Genomic DNA, 18,962 nt, shown 5'->3' with positions numbered 1-18,962 from the left:
CTTCCAACACCGCTACTCCAACAGAGGGTTGAGTGATGAACCCTTAGTGTCAGTAGTAGTAGTAAACAAAGCATTAGAAACAGGAATTCCGGACATTATTATTGGGGTAATTTAGGGTTAATAGCGGTAACTCGACCACTGTTCGAGCAAGGAAAAACAAGCTTCTGGGGGGAGGTGGGGGGGCGTTTTGCTCGAGGTCATGGTGCAAAGGACCCTATAGGTTGAAATTATTCTGAATTATCCCTTTAAATACGGTATAAAAATAAAAAAAAGACTTGACCTAGAGTTTCATTTTGAGAGAATTCTTAGAAATGAGGCAACATAGGGCTGACCCCGTCCTGGCGAGCCACCGTAGAGTCCAGTCCAGTCCGGTCCAGTCCGGTCCAGTCCAGTCCAGTCCGGTCCAGTCCGGTCCGGTCCGGTCCGGTCCAGTCCGGTCCAGTCCGGTCCGGTCCAGTCCGGTCCAGTCCGGTCCGGTCCAGTCCGGTCCAGTCCGGTCCGAGCAGAGATAGGTTGTTGCAGACAGACAGACGGAGCGAGGTGAGCGCTCACTCCTCCCTCAGTTCCTCTGCTGCTCCTCTCTCCTTCGCTGCTTCTCCTTCTGCTTCTCCATCTTGTCCAGAGCTTTCCTCTCCTTCTCCACCGCGCTCTGCAGCTCCCTGAGCCGCCGCTTCAGCGCGCCGCGGTCCGACGAGCTGGCCACGCCCAGACTCTGAGGGGGCGGAGCCACACAGGTCACATGACACTCACTGACAATCACCTTCATCCAGTGGTGTAGTCTAATGTTTGTAGTGGGTAAACTGCTTTTTTAGGTGGTAAACTGTTCATACTTGTATCACATAGACGCTGCTTCTCTAACTGTTTTATATCAACGACCCAAAACTGACACAAATTAGACCACGGACCCCCATTGGACAACATTTTGAAACAAAAATACACAAACAATCAATGTACGTTTAAATTAGATTTCGCATTTTTTTTTAGAAAAAATGTGGTAAAATTTCTCAAAAAACTATATAAAAATGTGGCAAAATGTCTCTCTCTCAAAAAAAGGGGCAAACAATAATACAAAAAGGGGTAACATTTGGAGAATTGAGAAGAAACTTGTAAAATTTCTCAAAAAAAATTCTAGGAAAAGTGATTGAATTTCTGAAAAAAAAGTTAAACATTTCTAAGAAAAAGTGGTACAATTAAAGTTGAAACATTAAAAAAAAAAAAAAAAAAGTAATTTTTTTTTTTAATTGAGAAAAACTGGTAAAATTTCTCAAAAGAATTCTAGAAAAAGTGGTAAGATTTTGCAAAAAAAAATTGAGATAAAATGTGGTAAAATTTCTCAAAAAGTTATAGAAAAATGTGGCAACATTTCTCTCTCAAAAAAAGGGGCAAACAATAATACAAAAAGGGGTAAATTTGGAGAATTGAGAAGAAACTGGTAAAATTTCTAAAGAAATAAAATAAAATAAAACAAAGTCAAACAATAATTAAAAAAGTGATAACATTTCTGGAAAAAAAAGTTAAAAAATTCTAAGAAAAAGTGGTAAAATGTCGATAAAAAGTAGTGGACCCCCTTGAACCCTGTCAACCCCCCCACTCTGAGAACCACTGACATTTACTTTAGTTAGATAGTTTAGTTGTACTGAGTAAACCTGAGTATCACATATAGTATATACATATAGACTACACCACTGCCTTCATCCTCATCCTCATCCTCATCCTCATCCTCATCCTCATCCTCGTCCTCGTCCTCATCCTCATCCTCATCCTCACCTTCAGCTTCCCTCCGTCCAGCTGCAGCAGCTCTTGTCCGTCCACGTCTCTCGCACTGAATTCTGGGATGTACTGCTCCATGTTGAGTCCTCGCAGCCACTGACACACCTGCTGCGTTGTCCACGACGACACAGAGGACGGCTCATCGCTGGGCTGATGGGGGGGGGGGGGGGGTTAGAATTAAAAAAAAAAAGTTCTTTAATATGGGGAAACTCAATGGTCTTTACATAGAAACAAAACAATTAACAGTGAGAATTGGAAACTGAAACTTAAATATATGTAGGGGAGAGTGGGGTAAGATGAGCCACTTTTTGTATTCAGGATCACTACATCAAGACAATTATAGTTTTGTTGCTAACTAACACATCTGCATATATTTCAGGATGTTTTGCATCCCTACAAATTAACAGAATGAGTGTAAATATAACTGTTTTTAAAATATAGCATGTTCAAAAAAAGTGGTCTTGTGACTCGACCATAGGAGTGGGGTAAATTGATCAACCCCCCCTTCTTTCCTTCCATCCATCTCCTACCTCCCCCTTTACTTAATATTCCATCTGTCCAGGTTACAGGTGAACACAAACTGCAGGGACTTCCTGCTGAGCCACCAACTCACTGAGATTTGGGGAGTTTTGCAAATACGTGGCATCTAGGGAAGAATCCCAGATATTTTTCTTTGAAAGTAAAGTTTGGCCTCACTATAAACAACTTTTCCTGTTTATAGCAACATACTTACTGTAATCACAAACATACAGAATCTTGATTTAATCATTTGGACATATACAGCCAAAATACATTCATTAAGTGTATAGGATAGGTGGCTCAACTTACCCCACAGCTACCTCAGCTTGGGTTTATTACCCCCACAGCTAAAATGGTGCAGTTTCATGCTAGGTTTACTACCTCATGTTGTAGCTCATATCAACCCATGCATAAAACAAATTTGCAATCATCTCTTTTGGTCTAAACACAATTCTCATGAAACTTATGATCGACGAAATTCACTCTCGAGAGTGAAAAATGATTTTTTGGTCATAAATGTTAAACCACTTTACTCACGTGGTTCTAATCTTCACAGACTCCATGAAATGATGCCTGCCTCCCTAATATTTGGTCACATGCTAATTTTTTCCTATAGTTTCCTAGAAACAAGGGGTGGGTCAACTTACCCACTGGCTCATCTTACCCCACTCTCCCCGACAGTATATGTGTGTGTGTGTGTGTGTGTGTGTGTGTGTGCGTCACCTCGTCGGAGGACTGCGACAGTGTGTGGTAGGGGTGTGAGGACCTGGAGCAGTCGACGGGGGGGGAGGGGGAGGCGGAGGGGGAGGGGGGAGGGGGGGAGAACTCCTCGCTCAGAGCCGACTCCTGCAGACGGAGAGAGACAAGGGTCAAACCAAAGACGACTACTTCCTGTTTGTCAGTCAGCTCTCTCCTGATTGGTTCCCACTGATCACCTGAATGTTCTGTTGTTGCAGCCGTTAAAGGAGACGTAGTCTGCCTCTTTTCCACAACGAGGAAAAATGTTAGAAAGTGCTAAAGACAAAATATATATAACAGCATCCAATAATTGTACAGAGTCCTGTTATATTCTAGTGTTTTTAAGCATCAATATAGATACTTCTGTATTCTGGTGGTCACATGACTACCACATGATACTTAACTGTGCGTTCACACCAAAAGCTTCCAAATCGTCAAAAACGCTCGAGGGGGGGCGTCAGACAAGACAGCTCCCAAAACGGCAAATATTTTCAGCCGCTTTGGCCGCTCGTCACGTGACTGACGTCAAAGTTCGATCGCGCTGGTCATTGGGGAGCCGAAGCTCTTGACGCTTTGGACGCTCGGTGTCGCCAGGTGCTCATTGAAAATGAATTGACTTCCGGCATTTTTGATGCTTTGGAAGCTTTTGGTGTGAACGGACAGTTAGATGGCGTCCATGTGGTGTCTGTATGTCTGACGAAGAGCGGCTGTCGCTCGACGTTACATTTCTCCTGTGAATAAATGGACTGCATTTTGGAGCCCTGTGGTGTGCGAGCCGTTCTATTTTCTTTTTGATTCTTGCACGTTTTCGGCTCAGCACCTGTCCAAAGTTCTTGGCACAGATGTGTGTGTGGCTTCTTCTTTTTTTGATACACACTGCAATATTTCCAAAAATTCACGCCATTGGCCCTAATTTCAACATATATTGATTAAAAAGTGACGTTCTTCAGTCTCAGAACAAATATTTGTGTATTTCTGGTGTTTGCTTCAGAATTTGTCCAATGGGTCCGTGGTCTAATTTTCGTCAATTTAGGGTCTATGAGCTGTGTGTGTCTGTCCTCTGATTGGCTGCCGTCTCTCCAGGTGAGCTGGGGGTGTCTGTCCTACCTGGGACTGGGACCTGCGCGGTCGGGGGGAGGACGGCGGGGGGACTTTGGGGGAGCAGGGGGGAGACGCTCGTCCCTCGGTGAACCAGGAGAAAGGGACGAAGGAGCCGGAGCGAGACGGACTCTCTGACGGCTCCCTGAGGACAGAGGACGGAGGACAGAGTCAGGACCAGGACAAGACCAGCTGGGAACTAGAGGGACACAAGGAGAGGACAGACCTGCTGCCGACGGACAGTCTGTTGGACTTGTCCTTCCTCACCCGGATGTAGGAACGTCTCAGAGTGACCCTGAGACAGAGACAGAGTCAGAGTGGAGGTATTCCGCCAATTTATATTTTCTGTTTAGAGTTAAATAACAATTTGGTCTGCTTTGAGTTTTTCTTTTCTTTTCCCAATATTCTAAATATAAATCTTTTGATTGATTAATGATAATTTTTGTTTTCTGGTGTTTTGGGGCTGAGCTGATGGGAGCCTGGTTACTGAGTTTCTCCATCAGCTGAGTGAGGGGGCTGTTTTCCGGGTTCAGCTCTTGGGTTTTTAATGTTTTAAAGGGAAGTGTGTCTTTTGGGCTACTATTTAGATGGTTCCAAAATTTCATTGCCCGTTTTTGGATGTTTAGTAATAATGGGAAACGACCCAGCTCTGCTCTGCAGGCGTTGTTTGGGGTCTTTCTCTGAACTTTCAGAATTCTTCTACAGAATTCCGTGTGGACGGCCTCTGTTGGGTGTTTATCCCATGACTCACACTGTAAACTACTGAGTGGACCCCAGACCTCACTTCCATACAGAGCTATTGGTGAAATTACACGATCAAATATTTTTGTCCAAATTCAAATTGGAATGTCGATGTTGATTAGTTTAGTTTTGAATGCGTACATTGCCCTACGTGCTTCATCTTTGAGTTTGTGTCTCACCCCAGGTCCAGGAAGCGTCTCTTTGTCTTCTTGTCGAAGACGACAGTTGGAGCATCGGGATCAGCTGGACCGTTGTCATGGCTCATATCCGACACCAGCACTGAGACACACACACACACACATACACACAATGGGCCGGATTTACTAAAGGTTTGCGTGTATTAAAACGTGTGCAAACGTGATTGCACGCGCAAACACATGTGGAACCTGATCTACTAACCGGACGCACCGAGGATTGCGTCCCTCAAACGGGCAGAATAGCACGTGCGATCCATTTAGCGTGTTTGCCTTGATGAATATGTAAATATGGGCGTTTCAGCCAGAACGTGCAAAATACTGGGAGGAGTAGATGCAAATAGATTGATTTAGCGCACGCAATGTGATTTACCAAACCAGGAAGAGATTGCGGTGGCTGTTTTTGCGTCTTTATTCACCACGTCTGAAAAGCATGTACTAACTGATACAACTTTGCCAAAACGTATGCGTTTATTGATTTGATACCTGTCAGAGCCCCATGATCTTACATCTCTGCATTTCCTCACGTCTGGGTAATTCTGTAACAGTTTTTCAGCCGTGTTAAAAGTAATTTACGCGCTGTTACGCACGGGGCACGTCTGTCCTGCAGTGCGCTCCTCTCCTCTCCTCTCCTCTCCTCTCCTCTCCTTTCCTCTCCTCTCACCTGGCTGCTCAGCTCCGTCTCTCAGTCCCGGTCCCGGACTGAGACACGTCACCGCTGCCTTCACCTGTCTTTGATCCCTCTGGTCAGTGGTCAGAGCGTTTAGATCCGTGTGTCCCACCTGAGCTCTCTATTAATCCACTCGATCATGGGCGGCACACACACACACACACACACACATATTACAGGTGTGTGACTGTCGCTGCAGCTGCTGCCTGTTCGTCATTATACGAGTTGGGCCCTGTAGCGATTTGTGTTTATTTATCTAAACAGAGCGCGAGAGAGATGAACACACATGTCTGCATCGGATCAAATGTCATGTCATGTTCTGTCCCTTCGTCCGTCCAGCTCTCTGTCCACTCTCTCCATGGCGGAAACGATTACACGCGCAAAACCCTCATTTACATATTGCGGTTTGCACGTGTTTTCATTTAGCGGGTTACTCTTAGTAGATCACCTGTTTTGCGTGCACTAACCAAACTCGCAATATTATAGCGGGTGCAAACAATATAGCGCCCGCTATCTGAGATCTTAGTAAATCCGGCCCATAGAGTCTACGTCAAAAAGGGGCGGGGCATATTGACACCAACCAATAGCAGGAAGCTTAAAAATTGACGCGTTAACATGCAGACATTAAAGGAGACATTTTGGACCCAAAGGCGTTCCATAGGGGAGACCGGGGACAGTAGCAACAGGGGATGGTTGCAACATGTCATTTTTCTCCAATCATGAACAAGCTAGCGTGATGATACTCACACTGCACATGCTTAGTTGAATTCCCCCCCTTGCAGAGAAAAATCAGTTGAATTCAAAAGATGCTCCAGGTTTTATTGCAAAAAAACTGTTTTTGAGGTATGAAAGTATTTTTTTCTTGAGCTTTGTTTTTGTTAAAACTGTTGTCACTCTTTTTGTGATTCTGCTCAAACTTATATGGTTTAAAGGAGTGACATGTTAACTTTAAGGTGATATGATTAGCATACCAAGAGCACTTTGTTTAGCTAGCACATGGAGTTTAATCATGGCTGACCGGACGGGGACAGTTGCAACGACTGTTGCAACTGTCCCCGTGCAATATATGAATATAAAAACAGACCACAAAACAGTATTTTGACATTAATTTTTTTTTTTACTGTTGTATTGCTAATATTAAAATGATGAGAGAATAAATGACAATGGCAATATAAAAGTTATTCCCTCACAAATTATTCCATTCATCCTATATACTGAAAGTCTTTTTTTTTCAATTTGAATATTTGACATCTGCACATGCAGTAATTCCTCCTCATCTAGACAAATCTATACTGTAATTGCCATCTGATCAAAGCTGATGAATAAATAACACTATAGAACTTACATTTTTGATAATAATCCTTTTACTAGACATGAAATATATTGTATTTGTAACATGTTGCAACTGTCCCCGGGCCCGGGGTCAGTTGCAACATCTGACTCCTTACACTCAAACGCAAATTGTGAAGAATGTGGATTCTGTACGCATCTATTAATTGTGTTGACTATTAACAGACAAATGTAAGTTTATTGTATAAAAATTTGGTTTGTCTAATCCAAACCATCTCTGAGTAAGAGAGCCAAATGCAAAAAGTGTTGCAACTGTCCCCGGTCTCCCCTACAGGTGTGTGTCCCGGTGTGTGTCCCGGTGTGTGTCCAGGGCTGTGTTAGAAACCGCATACTTTCCTACTACTCATACTACTACTACTACCTACTACTACCTACTACTCATACTAACTCTGAGGTCATTTTGAGTATGCGAATGCGCAGTATGCGAGTTTGAGTCGGTTTGAGTCTGCCAGAAGTTCCCAGATGGCAGCTACACTAGATTCGCCAGAAGGTTGAGTATCCATGAGGAGCTTGCTACTCACACTCAAATTACCCAAGATGCAACGTAACGTGACATCACAGATCGTCTTTTCCTTACCGCGAACAGGGAAATTCAATAAACTAAACAGGACAACAGAAATGTTCCTGCTGAAGCCTGTTGTTACGTGACTTTATAAAGTTTTAATATTTGTTCATGTGAGAAAGTAACTGTTTAGACCCCAAATATACGGCCAGTTTATCCAAACGACGGCTGTTTAGAAGTTTGCTCCGATGTTTTTCAGAGAAGTGAAGCTCTGCAGCGACCGCGACATCACAGAGGCAGCAGCCGGTCTGCAGAGCTGCTCGGCCGGCCAACCTCCGTCCTCATCCCGGGGGAGAAAACCATCGCTAATTAACTTACCCGCAGGTTTTTAGAGGTTTACCACCGGCTGGTTAAAGTATTTCTAGGAGATAAATGTTGGTCTCAGTGATGAAATCTAACAATTGTGGCAGTAGCAGAAGTTTGTTTGAATAAAAAACCATGGTTGGACAGAAGAGCAGCACTGCCTTAGGGTCTGTAGCCTACGTTACGCACAGAAAACACCACATTTACATCAATAAATAAATGTTTTACAATGAATCGGGCTGATCTCAGAGCTGGCAAGACTCTCCGGTAAGGCATATTGAACGGTTAAATGCCGTGTGTGCCCCTGTGTGTGTCCCGGTGTGTGTCCAGGTGTGTGTCCCTGTGTGTGTCCCTGTGTGTGTCCCTGTGTGTGTCCAGGTGTGTGTCCCTGTGTGTGTCCAGGTGTGTGTACCTGTGTGTGTCCAGGTGTGTGTCCCTGTGTGTGTGTGTCCCGGTGTGTGTCCCTGTGTTTGTCCCGGTGTGTGTCCCTGTGTGTGTCCAGGTGTGTGTCCAGATGTGTGTCCCGGTGTGTGTCCCTGTGTGTGTGTGTCCCGGTGTGTGTCCCTGTGTGTGTGTGTCCAGGTGTGTGTCCCGGTGTGTGTACCTTGGCTCTCGGGCCTGCGGCTCCTCCTCAGGTAGACCGGCGAGCTGTCGGAGGAGGGGCAGGACCTGGACGGCGAGCTGCTGCTGGCCGTGACCAGCGCCTCCTGAGACGTGGCGTTGGTCAGCTGGTGGTAGCGGCCGCGCGGGGCCGCGGCCAATGAGCCGCCGCCGCCACCGCCGCCGTCCTCCGGGGAGCGACGCACCTGAGGGACACGGAGGAGGGACACGGTAAACCCTGAAGGCAGTGGAGGCGTCTATGTCAGTGGTTCTCAAACTTTTTCACATCAAGGACCCCTAAAATGACACAAATTAGACCACGGACCCTAGCCTATGTTTTGAAGTAAACACCAGAAATACACAAAAATTGGTTCTGAGACTAAAGGACGCCTTTTTAAAGTAATGTACATTCAAATTAGGGCCAATGGTGTGAATTTTTGGAAAAAACGTTAAACATTTCTAGAAAAAAGTAATAAAAATTCTCAAAAAAAGTTATTAAAAAAAAAATCTAGAAAAAAGTGGTAAGATTTCAAATAAGAAAAAAACTGTTACAATTTTTCTAGGAAAAAAGTGGTAAAATGTCTCTAAAAACTTAAAAAAAAAAAAAAAAAAAAAGAAACTTAAAAAGTTCCAGAAAAAAGTGCCAAAATTCTAAGAAAAAAGAAAACATAAATTAAGTTTAAAAATGCTAGTAAAAAAAAGTGGTAAAATTTCAAGAAAAAGTTGTGGACCCCCTTGTACCCTCTCAAGGACCCCTGGGGGTCCCCGGACCCCACTTTGAGAACCACTGGTCTATGTGATAGAGAGCCGAAGCGGAAGCAGTCGCATGGGACCTCAACTCTGAAAAAGTCTCCATACAAATGAACGGGAGTCCAAGTTTTATTTCGTGATCCGGTTGAATTGCGCCATGAGAAAAAACTCTGTCCTCTACCTGTTTAAAACATCACGGTTCATGAAGAGAAACCAGCAGTTTGTTGTAAAACTGTTGTAGCCTAAAATAAAATTCCGAACAGTCCGTAACCAGAAAGACTCCAGGTGGCGTAGTGACGTCACCATGGCGACCACATGGCGTCCTTCCTTTCCCGTGTCAGTTGGTGACGTATCTTTTGTGGGACACCAGATCTGTAGTCCGTAGAGCGTCTTCACACTAAATACATTCTTCTGTTGCCGTTTTACAACAAACTGCTGGTTTCTCTTCATGAAACGTGATGTTTTAAACAGGTAGAGGACTGAGTTTTTTCTCATGGCACAATTCAAACGGATCACGAAATAAAACTTGGACTCCCGTTCATTTGTATGGAGACTTTTTTCGAATTGAGGACCCATTGGGCTGCTTCCGCTTCGGCTCTCTATACACAGAGTCGGTAACCAAGGAAACGTCACTTCCGGTCAGAGCCGTGGGGGAAAACAAACCGATTCCCTCATAGACATACGTGTGAAAACGCAGCATTTTAAACCTTTGTCTAACACTTGTCTGCTGTCATGTCTTAGTTTGAATCACTTGTATCTGCTGACAAAGAGCTAGATATTAAAAAACTCATCACGATCCGGGTCCAATGTTGTCCGTACATTTTAAAATATTGGCTAAAATAATACCTAACGTATTTATTTTAAACTCTGAACTATATTGAGGTAGTGACCTCGTTTAGAATATAGCCGAAAATAGTGTTTCAAACACAAAAAAAAGAACATAAATAAAATAATAAAACCATAAATTAAATAAGAAAATGATGAACAAACATATAATTATTTAAATTCATTCATTTATAATATTATTTATAATTTTCCCACAGATATTACAGACTTCGTCTTCACTGTTTGTGGAGCTGAACTCCTTTCCGCTCCGCCATCAACTCTACACAGACTGACTTTGTGAGCAGCTTACGCGTTACGCACTTACTCAGGCGGAAGAAAAAGTAGTTCCCACCAACCGCGTGTCATTTAGACCAGATCTGAATAGTTTAGTTACTTTCCACTGTGTTCCTGTTAATGATATGCATAACCACAAATGACTGAAGTATCATAAGTATCGATATTTTCATTTGAGTATCGATTCTAGAGCAAACAGACCTGGTATCGGAAGTATCGATATTTTGAGAGAGAAATTTTACCACTTTTTTGGTGAATTTTACCACATTTTTTCTCAAATGTTTTGCGAAATCTTACTATTTTTTCTGAAATTTTTATTATTATCATTTTTTAGAAATTTAACCACTTTTTTGAGAAATCTTACCACTTTTTTCTAGAAATGTTTCAACTTTTTTGGAGAAATTGTACCACTTTTTTCCAGAAATAGTACTAGTAGTAGTACTAGTATAAACTGGTGTTTTAGTCTTTTCTACCCGTCCACCTGTCCTGAGCTCTGATTGGTCTCTTCTACCTGTCCCCCTGTCCTGAGCTCTGATTGGTCTTTTCTACCTGTCCACCTGTCCTGAGCTCTGATTGGTCTCTTCTACCTGTCCACCTGTCCTGAGCTCTGATTGGTCTCTTCTACCTGTCCCCCTGTCCTGAGCTCTGATTGGTCTTTTCTACCTGTCCACCTGTCCTGAGCTCTGATTGGTCTCTTCTACCTGTCCACCTGTCCTGAGCTCTGATTGGTCGTTTCTACCCGTCCACCTGTCCTGAGCTCTGATTGGTCTTTTCTACCTGTCCACCTGTCCTGAGCTCTGATTGGTCTCTTCTACCTGTCCCCCTGTCCTGAGCTCTGATTGGTCTTTTCTACCTGTCCACCTGTCCTGAGCTCTGATTGGTCTCTTCTACCTGTCCACCTGTCCTGAGCTCTGATTGGTCTCTTCTACCTGTCCACCTGTCCTGAGCTCTGATTGGTCTCTTCTACCTGTCCACCTGTCCTGAGCTGTGATTGGTCTCTTCTACCTGTCCACCTGTCCTGAGCTCTGATTGGTCGTTTCTACCCGTCCACCTGTCCTGAGCTCTGATTGGTCGTTTCTATTCTACCTGTCCCCCTGTCCTGAGCTGTGATTGGTCTTTTCTACCCGTCCACCTGTCCTGAGCTGTGATTGGTCTGATCGGTCTCACCAGGGACGTGTCGAAGGAGAAGGCGGGGCTTCGAGCCGACAGCAGCGAATCGGGGGAGGGGGAGGAGCCTCGCATGGCCAGGTGAAGAGGTGAGCGGGCGGAGTGCAGCGGGCTGTCCTGCTCACACACACACACACACACACACACACACACACACACACACACACACACACACACACACACACACACACACACACACACACACACACACACACACACACACACACACACACACACATGTTTTAAATGCATACAAGTACCACATAGATCTGTTTACAGCATCAAGGCTTCTGGACTTTGTCAGGAACCTCAATTTAAACAAAATCAAACATTTTTTTCTTGGTCTCAAGTCCACTTTTTTGTGGTCTCGGTCTTGTCTCGGTCTCGTGTCTCTCGGTCTCACAATGTCTGGGACTGGCAGAACGGTCTAGAAGGGATTTGTAGCCTACAATGTCCAGGCAGACATGCTTTTTTTGGGGGGGGATTTTATTATTTCTATGCCCCCTTCAAGTGGAACCAAAAATGCATTTTGTGACACAGACGCGTCGTCCTCTCATGTTCTACAACTCATGCAGAACAGCAAAATATGGTGTAACTAGTTGGGTTTTTTTGGTCTCGTTATCGGTCTCGGTCTTGAGCTCAACTGGTCTTGGTCTTGACTTGGTCTGTCTTGGTCTTGATACTCTCTGGTCTTGGTCTTGGTCTTGGTCTTGGTCTTGGTCTTGGTCTTGGTCTTGATACTCTCTGGTCTTGGTCTTGGTCTTGGTCTTGGTCTTGATACTCTCTGGTCTTGGTCTTGGTCTTGGTCTTGGTCTTGATACTCTCTGGTCTTGGTCTTGGTCTTGGTCTTGATACTCTCTGGTCTTGGTCTTGGTCTTGGTCTTGGTCTTGGTCTTGATACTCTCTGGTCTTGGTCTTGGTCTTGATACTCTCTGGTCTTGGTCTTGGTCTTGATACTCTCTGGTCTTGGTCTTGGTCTTGGTCTTGGTCTTGGTCTTGGTCTTGATACTCTCTGGTCTTGGTCTTGGTCTTGATACTCTCTGGTCTTGGTCTTGGTCTTGGTCTTGGTCTTGGTCTTGATACTCTCTGGTCTTGGTCTTGGTCTTGATACTCTCTGGTCTTGGTCTTGGTCTTGGTCTTGGTCTTGGTCTTGGTCTTGATACTCTCTGGTCTTGGTCTTGGTCTTGGTCTTGGTCTTGGTCTTGGTCTTGATACTCTCTGGTCTTGGTCTTGGTCTTGATACTCTCTGGTCTTGGTCTTGGTCTTGATACTCTCTGGTCTTGGTCTTGGTCTTGGTCTTGGTCTTGGTCTTGGTCTTGGTCTTGGTCTTGATACTCTCTGGTCTTGGTCTTGGTCTTGGTCTTGGTCTTGGTCTTGGTCTTGATACTCTCTGGTCTTGGTCTTGGTCTTGATACTCTCTGGTCTTGGTCTTGGTCTTGATACTCTCTGGTCTTGGTCTTGGTCTTGGTCTTGGTCTTGATACTCTCTGGTCTTGGTCTTGGTCTTGGTCTTGGTCTTGGTCTTGGTCTTGGTCTTGGTGACACATCTGTTGACTTGGTTTATTTATTTAATGGCAAATCATGGAGTGTGTAAATGTTTTACTGTTTAGTATTTTAGCATCACTGGATTAGCGTTCTTTTAGTGTGTATTGTTGTGCATTGTTCTGTTCTGCCCTGGCTGATTTAACATAATCTCTCTTCCTTCAGGATCCCCTGGTACAGCCTCCCCTTGTACCACACAGCCCTCCCGTCCTCCTTCTCTTCCCCCCATATCCCTGCCGGACTGTAGAACTCTGGACGTCATTCATCTTTTCTCTCTCTCTCTCTCTCTCTCTCTCTCTCTCTCTCTCTCTCTCTCTCTCTCTCTCTCTTTTCTCTCTCTCTCATATTCGTCCTCACTTCTTTGTGTGTATATTATCTTGTTGCTGCTTTCTTGGCCAGGCCATGCTCGTAAAAGAGATTTTTTTATCTCAAGCAATTTGCCTGGTAAAATAAAGGTTAAATAAATAAATAAACTGGGCGGCACGGTGGTGCAGTGGTTAGCACTGTTGCCTCACAGCAAGAGGGTTCTGGGTTCGAACCCGCCGGCCGGCTGGGGCCCTTCTGTGTGGAGTTTGCATGTTCTCCCCGTGCATGCGTGGGTTCTCTCCGGGTACTCCGGCTTCCTCCCACAGTCCAAAGACATGCAGGTTAATTGGTGACTCTAAATTGCCCATAGGTGTGAATGAGAGTGTGAATGGTTGTCTGTCTATATATGTTAGCCCTGCGATAGACCGGCGACCTGTCCAGGGTGTACCCTGCCTCTCGCCCAAAGTCAGCTGAGATAGGCTCCAGCTCACCCGTGACCCTAGTGCAGGATAAGCAGTATAGAAAATGAATGAATGAATGAATAAATAAATAAATTGTCTGGGAATGAAGTAACCAGAGTCATAGAGTGGGGTATAAGAAGGGACTTCTCTGTTCTTGGGGCAACTACTCTGAACTGCTACCTGCTGTGTAGTTCTGCGTTCTGTCCCCTTCTCTCCTTCTCTGTGGAGAATGGAGAATAAACTTTGGGTGCATGCTATCTCTCCTGTCTTGCTCTTTGACTCTCCACCACCGGCAGGACCAAAATGTCCACGACAGACGCTTTGGAAGCTTTTGGTGTGAAGGCACAGAATCAATGTAACCAAGAGAAGAAAAACAGACAGATGGGATGAAAACAAATGTTTTTAGTGTATTTTTTTTAAACAGCAGCAGAAAGAAAGCCGACCTTCCTGTCCAGGCTGTCGTCGCCCTCGGTGGAGCTCACGCTGTCACGGTAACGGGACCGGGAGGGCCGGTGGCGGCGCGCCTTGACGGACAGCTGGGCGCGGCCCTTCTGGATGCTGTTGTCCAGCAGCTCCGTCTCCGGCACCTCGTTCAGGTCTGAAACCCAGAGGTCAGAGGTCAGAGGTCAGCGCTAACCCCGCCCCCTCCACCTCCCCACGGCAACATGGTGCACCGTGTTGCCATGGAGACAGTGGGGGCGTTGCCATCACCCCTGGAAGAGCGTAAAACCTGAATATCGCAATAAATAACTGGTAATGGAAAACGCCTACATTTAGAAAAACTCTTAAATATCATTGAAACATTTAATGTTCATGAGCCGTTTCTTCTCTTCAGACGTATCGATGTCAAAGTGTATCGCCATGGAAACACTTATTTCAGTTGAAGAACATCACACAGCTCGTTGAACGTATCCCAGCTCGACCTGAAATTTAGTTTCAGCAGTTCGTCTGTGAAATCCTCCTTCACCTCCTCTCTAGGAATCCCTGCACACATACTATATAGAATATTATATACTATATATATATAATCGCTGTCCCATCGCCATGGAAACGCAACACACTAAACAAACACACAAAACAAACTAAACCATAGACCACCACACTGACAGTTTTTAGGTGTCTTGGTCATATTAAATTACACTTATAATTTGTTTATTATAAAATGTAGATTGAAACATTAAAGCAGAAGTAAGTGATCCGGTGGTTTTGGCTAACGCTGCGTTCCAGGCAGGCTTTTGAAACCGTAAATTACAGCTTCAAGTCACAACTTACGACTTTGTAGCGTTCCAGGCAACCCACTCGTGTTTCTCCGACCTGTTTTACCTGTGAAAGTCACTATAACGGCCACTCGTAACTTCTGACCCGTGAAGTCGTACCAGATCGAACTGGTACGACTTCACAGGTCGGAAAAACACGAGTTACGAGTTTCCTTGAACGCACCATAACAGTCCTCGTCCCTACGTCACCACATTCACGGCGTCCCTTGGCTGCACACACAGAGAGGACTGCCCCTTTATGCCGTTCTCTCTCCTCATTGGATAAAGGTTGTAGGATACAAGGAAAGTTTTCTCCTGGGCTCAGAGCAGAGCAGAGTGACTGACAGACCCGTGTTTCAGACCAAACACTCTATAGAAGTGATTGCTGTCGGAAGATACAACTATTTAAGACTTAGATTAACACAAATTTATACAACAGTTAGTTCCGACCGGTCCCAACCGAGCAATTTGATTGGACAACGAGACGTTCCATAGTGCTGATATACAGTATAACAGCACTGGGACTTTTCACAGACATAATCACTCCGCTGTTCAGCTGGACAGGAGCTAAGTCAGAGCTACGCTCCCCATACAGGAGTTCAAAGTTCAAAGTGTTTATTGTCATATGCACAGTGGAAAGGTGAGTTTCCCTGACAATGAAATTCTTACTTTGCTGTCCTCGTCATAGAAGCCAGCAATTAATAAAAAGAGCAATTACAAAACAACAATAGTACAATACAACAACAATGAGCAGCAATAATAATAATAATAAAAGAAATAAAATTAAAGAGAAGGAGGTATGATGTGTGTGTGTAATATGCACTATGTATAATAATAAATAAATAATAAATAAATAGTGTGCAAATTGTGCATGTGCAAATGTGGTGCTACTGTGTGAATAATGAGTTACCGACTCCTATTGTTTAGGAGTCTGATGGCAGAGGGAAAAAAGGAGTTTTTCAGCCTGGAAGTCAGGTGCTTTTCACACTTCTGTACCTCAGGCCTGAGGGCAGAAGTGTGAACAAGTTGTGCTGGGGGTGGGTGCGGTCATTGAGGATGGAGGCTGCCCCATCTCTCTGCTGCTGCTGCTGCTGCTGCTGCTGCTGCTGCTGCTACAGTTATAAACGGACCTGAACATTAAAACCTGGACCTGACCTGGTCCGTCTAATTGGAGATAAATCTCTACTAAACCCGGCTGGAAAAAAAATCGCCGCGGGGGCAACTACGTTTTGACGGTGATGTGTTTTGATATTAGCGTTAGCTGTTGTTAGCCACGTAGCTCAGCTACTTAGCTTCAACTGTGTTTATATTAATTACATAGATGATAAACAAATGTAATACGGTATCGATAACGTCTCTGTGTCTTCACGCTGGTACTGTTGCTCCGGTGTTAATCAGACACCGGCTCAGAACCAGAACCAGCACTGGAAGCAGCTCGGTGGAGAAGCTTGTAGCTCGTAGCAAGCTAGTATGAAATGTTTATGTGTTGCCTGGCAACAGCCTTGTCTCCCTTCCAGCTGCAGAACTATTTCTGTTGGCGGAGCCAAATAAATGATTAAATAAACAAACAAATCATAATCTCTTGTAGTTTATTACTGTTCTAAAAATGCGCTCGTAGCACTGTTGTAGGCTATAAAAGCAATATCACTTACTTCTGCTTTAATGTAGAAAACTGTTTTTGTTTTTTTTACTCTCCTATGTGTTAATGTTTATCTGTAAAGGATCCTCAATGATGCTATTAACGTGGGTGATCTATAAATGTCCTTAAATTATTGAAAACACCACACTGCTCATTCACCAACAATGCAGAGATGTCAGTTCTTTAGTAAAACCCATATTCCTCCACCAGGAGGCGCTGCCATTGGACCGATGCTGTCACTACTCTCTTTCCCAGCGCTCTAGGTACATCATCCTCAAAGTGAAGTCTCACAGGGCAAGAATTTTAACGAATTATGGGATATCGCGAGCCTAGACTTTACCAGAGTTTTGCAAAAGCATCTTTCAATGGAAACACCTGCAAATAGCAGAAATTTCAGAAATAAAATAACTTTATTTAGTGAAAAGCTGCGATGGAAACGCAGCTGGACAGAATCACTGAGCTACAACACAGAGAGAGTTCTGTCCTTCTGATGAGTTGTTAAGATGAACCACTCACCATCAAATATTCAACACACTGACCACACACAGAGAGACACACACACACACACACACACACATTAACACTGTTGTTCCTGTTGTTTGATGATGTGTGCTTCAGTGTGTTTCAGTGTGTGTGTGTGCTCACACTTCCTGTCTCTCCTCCCCCACACTGAACACACTGCAGTTTATTTCCCAGGGGGAGGGAGAGGGGTGTGTGTGTGTGTGGGGAGGGGGGGGGGGGCAGATTTAATGAAGCAGAAGATGGAAGGAGGAGAGACAGAGACTTGTACTTGTTTACCTGAGGATTTTAAGCTGAGACCTTTATTTTGAAAAGGAAGAGAAGTTGACGGTTATTTCATTTCATGGAGATTTTATTTTCTCATGTAGATTCTCTCTTCCCAACAACCTTATTATCATTAAAGGGATAGTTCAACATTTTGTCAAATTGACCCATTGCCATAATCCCTATAGTCATAGCAGTAGGTTCGTTACCTTTAATTGTCGGTGCAAGCTATTTTTAGAACGGCGGAGCAGAGCCGTGAGCTGCTCAGAGCTACACTATGGAGGCTCATTATGGGATTTCTTGGTTTCCCTCATCAAACTCATCAAATACACAATCCAACAACTCCACAACGCTCTGGTGGACAAGTTGTGAGCTGCACATTCACCACGCTATGAGATAATAACACAACGTTACCACACAGAGTTGTTGTAGAGGGAAATACAGAGACTGATGATGAAAAACTGTCCCTGAAGGCAACGTGCATCAGTGGTTTTGCATGAATTTCCCTCTGAAACAACTCTGTGTGGTAACGTTGTGTTATTATCTCATAGCGTGGTGAATGTGCAGCTCACAACTTGTCCACCAGAGCGTTGTGGAGGTGTTGGATTGTGTATTTGGCCAGTTTGACAAAATGTTGAACTATCCCTTTAACCCCTAACAGGATGTTACTACACATTAGGACCAGTTTCCTGCCAAATAGTGAGACACACGTCAGTCATGTGACATCATGAATCTTATTGTGAAGGAATAAAATGAATCTGAACGACCTTTAATAACCTGCAGATCACGACTGTGTGTGTGTGTGTGTGTGACTCACCAAACACGTTGTCGGTGTCGTCCAGACTGGCAGTCATGGCTCAGTGCTCACTGTGCGCACACACACACACACACACACACACACACACACACACACACACACACACACACACACACACACACACACACACACACAGAGACACACACACACACACACACACACACACACAGACACACACACACACAGAGACACACAGACAGATGGTCAGTCTCAGTACGGAGGCTCTGAAGGGACAAAACACCAGAAACCAGAGAAACACCTGAGTGACCTCTGACCTCTGGATGGAAACACACTGGGGTCACCTGAGGTCAGAGGTCAGAGCTGCTGCCCCCCCCCCCCCCCCCCCCCCCGGCAGGAAACAGATGGACTCAGACACACACTAAACACTAAACACACACAGAGTTCCCAGCTGCTGTTGTGTAATGGTTTGTATTTGTGTTGTTTCTCAGTGTTTTGAGCTGTTGAACGTTTCTGTTTGTTCATTCTATGTCAGTAGTTGCGTTTCCATCAGCTGTTTAGATGCATCTAGATGTATCGCATCGGAAAATGATGATGGAAACGCCGTGATTCGAATTAAA

General features: G+C 44.5%; 2 protein-coding genes across 2 annotated transcripts in view; one reads left to right on the top strand and one right to left on the bottom strand.

Moving 5' to 3' along the window:
• Positions 1-559: 559 nt before the first annotated feature.
• On the bottom strand, positions 560-18,421 carry samd14 (sterile alpha motif domain containing 14; the record flags this gene model as incomplete). The annotated part of the gene is made up of 10 exons (XM_083976530.1): positions 560-712; positions 1,768-1,920; positions 3,013-3,135; positions 4,135-4,270; positions 4,352-4,420; positions 5,046-5,145; positions 8,550-8,751; positions 11,582-11,698; positions 14,333-14,487; positions 18,385-18,421. 10 exons carry the CDS (start codon positions 18,419-18,421, stop codon positions 560-562), a joined length of 1,245 nt encoding a protein of 414 aa, XP_083832656.1.
• Positions 11,649-18,962, top strand: part of arhgap27l (Rho GTPase activating protein 27, like) — a 166,126-nt gene continuing 158,812 nt past the window's right edge. Inside the window, exon 1 of the mRNA XM_083976477.1 lies at positions 11,649-11,653. The gene's annotated coding sequence lies outside the window, so the exon portion shown is untranslated. The remainder of the gene's footprint in view (positions 11,654-18,962) is intronic.

The sequence above is a fragment of the Trachurus trachurus genome, assembly GCF_905171665.1.
Source record: "Trachurus trachurus genome assembly, chromosome: 8".
NCBI classification, from domain to species: domain Eukaryota; kingdom Metazoa; phylum Chordata; class Actinopteri; order Carangiformes; family Carangidae; genus Trachurus; species Trachurus trachurus.
Note: the sequence above shows the minus strand (reverse complement) of the source record. Positions and strands in the feature narration are given on the sequence as shown.